Source organism: Myotis lucifugus, unplaced genomic scaffold (assembly GCF_000147115.1).
Source record: "Myotis lucifugus unplaced genomic scaffold, Myoluc2.0 scaffold_1309, whole genome shotgun sequence".
Taxonomy (NCBI): Eukaryota; Metazoa; Chordata; class Mammalia; order Chiroptera; family Vespertilionidae; genus Myotis; species Myotis lucifugus.
This window is the reverse complement of record NW_005872357.1, coordinates 64,464-68,542: the sequence shown is the minus strand read 5'-3', so window position 1 is coordinate 68,542 and position 4,079 is coordinate 64,464. Positions and strand designations below refer to the sequence as shown.

The window sequence follows — 4,079 nt, the reverse complement described above, 5'->3', positions numbered from 1 at the left end:
TCTTCCACAAAATACCACGTGCGGGCGGCAGCCCCGGCGATTGAAACTTCGGGGCCCATGCGCGGAAGTCGGTTTTCGGAAGGGAGATAGATAAAACAAGTATACAAGATGAGTGTGGATGGGAGAGTTGAAAGGGGTCAACTTCAGCGAATGTACCTCAATCAGATTGAGGATGTTTTTAGCAAAGGCCAGCTTAGGAGAACCCTAATTAAGTTAATAACAATGTACCTACCTATATAGTTTAAGTTTAAAAAATTTGGCTCTCAAAAGAAATTTCAATCATTGTACTGTTGATATTTGGCTCTGTTGACTAATAAGTTTGCCAACCACTGACCTAACACATTTCTCAGAACCTATCCCTGTTATTAAGTGGAGTCTGACTGTATTCATAGACTTTTCAGAAGGAAGAGCATAGGGGGAAGTACTCATGTCACAAACAGTGGAGAAGGGATGTTGTAATGACATACGGGAGGGTGGGGAGAGGAGAGGGGGGAACTGTGAGGAACAGGGTGGTGAAGTCAGGGCACAACGTTCCAGAAGGAACGGGAGCATTACATTGAGAGGAGGGATCCGGCAGGAAGGAAATGCGTGAGGGGATGGACTGAAGAAAGAAGGAACTCACACATTAGTGTTCTCAGGCACAGAGTAGACAAGATGAGGGCTTCTTGCGTGGGGTTCAAGAGAACAAAAGTTAAACATAAACAAACCAGATGATGGTTCCAAAGTGGGATCTTTATCAGACAAGGGTGCGGGAAACAGGAAGAAGCTGCAATAGTTTGTGGAGATATGGAGTCTAGTGGAAGACAAGTCTAGAGAAGTTGGATAAACTGGGAAGAAGGAGGAGAAAGACTGTGGGGTGTGGTCTTAAACAAGAGAAAGAGAGAAATCACTAATAATCTCTCCAGAGGACGGCACTCACATGTCAGCTGGAATTCACTGACGTGATCCTGTACGACCCGGAGAAATCCGATCAAATAGACTCGGAAGATCTCCACCAGCTCAGTCACCTCCTCGTCACTCAAGTTGCCCTTGGACCAAGGCTTCAGGAAAATGGCAGTGCCCGACTCACTGTCCCAGCCATGAATCTGCAAATCGCCCAGCCAGCCAGAGCCCTGGTTTTGTGCCCAGGTGCTGTTGGCAAAGGACGATATCTGGATGAGGTGGAAAGTGGTCGGGCCCTGGAAAGCTGTGGGTAGTAAAAGGATAAGAAAAGTGAAAAAAAAAAGAGAGAGAGAGAAAAGCAGGAGGAAATGGCCAGGGAGGGGGGATGAAAACCAGAAAGGTCCAGAGAAAAAGAACCCAGAGTCTGAACAACAAAAGGCCTGAGACATTTGCCTGTGCCAGGGCCTCGGGCTCCATTCCCAACCCCAGAACGGAAGGAAAGGCTGGGGACAGATGGCCCAGACACGTACAATATGGACATGGACAGCATGCTTTTACCCAGACCCCGACCCCCACGCCGGGAGAGGCCAAAGCTGCTCTTACCTGGCTCGTTGTCACCACCTGGGATGGGAACCGCAAGCAACAGAAGTGGCAAAAGCAGCATTTCCCTGGGAGACAGACCTTCTGACTCTCAAAGCTGGCGTTTGATCTCTGAACCCAGCAAGCCTTTTTCTCAGCCTCTATAGTGACTTCCTCTCTCTTCCAACTGCCAAACCTCCGCCTCATCCACATCACGCACCAGAGAAAAGCTGTGCCTCCACCGCCTGGCCCTCCCACTCTGCTCTCATTTCCACTCCAGCCCTGACTTCCAGGTTGTCTTCTTGTCTCCTTGGCTTCCAGCGGTTGTCCCTCACCTCTGCTTTCTCGTGCTATCTTGGAAAAGCCCCCGGAGGCTTTTGAAAAGTTATATTTTTACCTCTTCAATCCTTTCTTGTAACATCGGTTAAATCAGAAGGTAATGTTAAACAACTGTCTGCTTTAACCTCGGAATATTCTTTTGATTTATCCACCCAACTCTGCCTTCCTCCTCACGGCCCTCTCTTCTCTGGCGCTCTATCCCAGCATTCTCAATGGCTCCTTTTTTTTTTTTTTTTAATCTCATCTCCTTTTCTGATCTTCCTAAAGCCATATTCTGGTGTGTGTGTGTGTGTATTGACAGTAATTTACAAAAGACAAAGCATTTAAAACAATTGGCCGGGTGGCTCAGTTGATTGGAGCATCTTCCCATACACCAAAAGGTTGCGGGTTTGCTTCCTGGTCAGGGGGCATAACTAAATAGCAAGTTTGATCCCCTGTCAGGGGCACGTATGGGAGGCAACTGAGTGATGTTTCTCTCCCACATTAATGTTTGTCTTCTTCTCTCTCTAAAGTCAATAAGAAAACATATCCTATGGTGAGAATTAAAAATAGTATTAATAAAAATAAAATAAAACATTTGTCCGGACTGCAGACCCAACTTCCAAAATCAAATAAGATAAATACTGTAGCTTATCATACAAGCAATATTATCTTATACCATAGCGATTTTTGAAAAGAAAAATTACATTGGCGACTGGCATATGACCTTCTTTACAGTAACTTCTGACCTGTGAAAGTTTGAGTAACAAATTATTGTGAGACAAGCAGAACTTTGGAAGTTATACTACATGCAGCTTCAGGCTAAGTCAAAAACAACTTCTTTTTTTCCTGTTTGTTTTTTCCGCAATCCCTTCACCTTTTTCACTCGGCCCTGCCTAACCTCCTCCTCTCTGATAGCTTTCCGTCTATTCTTTTTACCTATGAGTTTGTTTCTAACTTTTGGTTGTGGGTCATTAGATTCACATGTAAGTGAAATCAGATGTTACTTGTCTTTCTCTGACTGGCTCATTTCACTTAGCAGAATACTCTCCAGATCCATCCAGGCTGTTGCAGAAGGTAAGATTTCCTTCTTTTTTATGGCCAAGTAGTACTACATTGTGTAAATGTACCACAGCTTTTTTATCCACGCATCTACTGATGGGCACTTGTACTGCTTCCAAATCTAGGTTATTGTGAATAATGCTGCAATGAACATAGAGGTGCATACATACTGTCAAATTAGTGTTTTGGATTTCTTTGGATATATTCCCAGGGTGCATGAAATGGGTCATCATGGTTGTTGGGCTATGGACCTCAGAAGAAATTGAATGGAGGGAGACATCAGATCTAAAGGGAGTAAGCACACAGTGGGACAGTTGTGTTGCTCTGGGTTTTAGGCCATAGAAGGTAGAAATCTTGGGGAAAGATTTTTTTTAAAGCACGCGCACGCGTGCGCGCCACACACATACACACACACACAACAGAAGAAATCCTGAGGTGTCAACATCTGGACTAGCCCCCAAGAAGTTGATGCATAAAGAACTTTATGGCGGGATAGGAATAATGCGAAAAGACCTAGGAAGAATGTGAGAATGGTTCCCAGGAACAGAACCTTTTGAAGAATCCCTTAGCTGAGTATAATGAAGTTACATTCAAACAGCGATTGATTGTGGTCAGCTGACTGCGGCTCGGGAGCCACATGCGGCTCTTTGGCCCCTTGAATGTGGCTCTTCCTAAGCCTTAGGAGTGCCCTAATTAAGTTAATAACAATGTACCTACCTATATAGTTTAAGTTAAAAAATTTGGCTCTCAAAAGAAATTTCAATCGTCGTACTGTTGATATTAGGCTCTGTTGACTAATGCGTTTGCCAACCACTGGGCTAGATATTTTCATTCGCCTGAGTTAATCCAAGGAAGTAGACATAAAGTAACAGCCCCCGGTCTATCAACTCCTTGTTGATGACGTTATCTTTGGACCATGTGTGCGGGGAAATTACTGTGGCGTTTTTACTCTCCCAGCCATGAGTTTGTGACTCATCCAGCTAACATCAACTGTGATATTCTGCTTAGGATTGGCTGACAAATGATGAGGTCAGAATGCGATGGAACCAGATACATTACTGGACCACTGTGGGTGGTAGACGGTCAGGTGATTTCAAGGGGAAAAAAGAAAGTAGGAAAGTCGGAAGGAGAGAAAGTGGAAATAAACCAGTTCCCAGAGGCGAGAAAATATATGACCAGTTTAACGTGTATTTTCCTGAAACACGGCCCTCATGCTCCCCCCACCATTCCCCAGGAAG

The 4,079-nt window shown here is 44.7% G+C and overlaps 1 protein-coding gene across 1 annotated transcript in view; it reads right to left on the bottom strand.

The window, feature by feature from the left end:
- LOC102422565 (T-cell surface glycoprotein CD1b-like) overlaps window positions 1-1,629 on the bottom strand; it is a gene marked incomplete at its 3' end in the record, with an annotated part of 23,167 nt that extends 21,538 nt beyond the window's left edge. Inside the window, exons 1-2 of the mRNA XM_006107632.3 lie at window positions 1,486-1,629; window positions 920-1,186 (exon numbers count right to left, since the gene is read on the bottom strand). Of these exons, the coding sequence (XP_006107694.2) occupies window positions 920-1,186; window positions 1,486-1,546 (328 nt within the window). The remainder of the gene's footprint in view (window positions 1-919; window positions 1,187-1,485) is intronic.
- Between the last annotated feature and the right edge of the window lie 2,450 nt (window positions 1,630-4,079).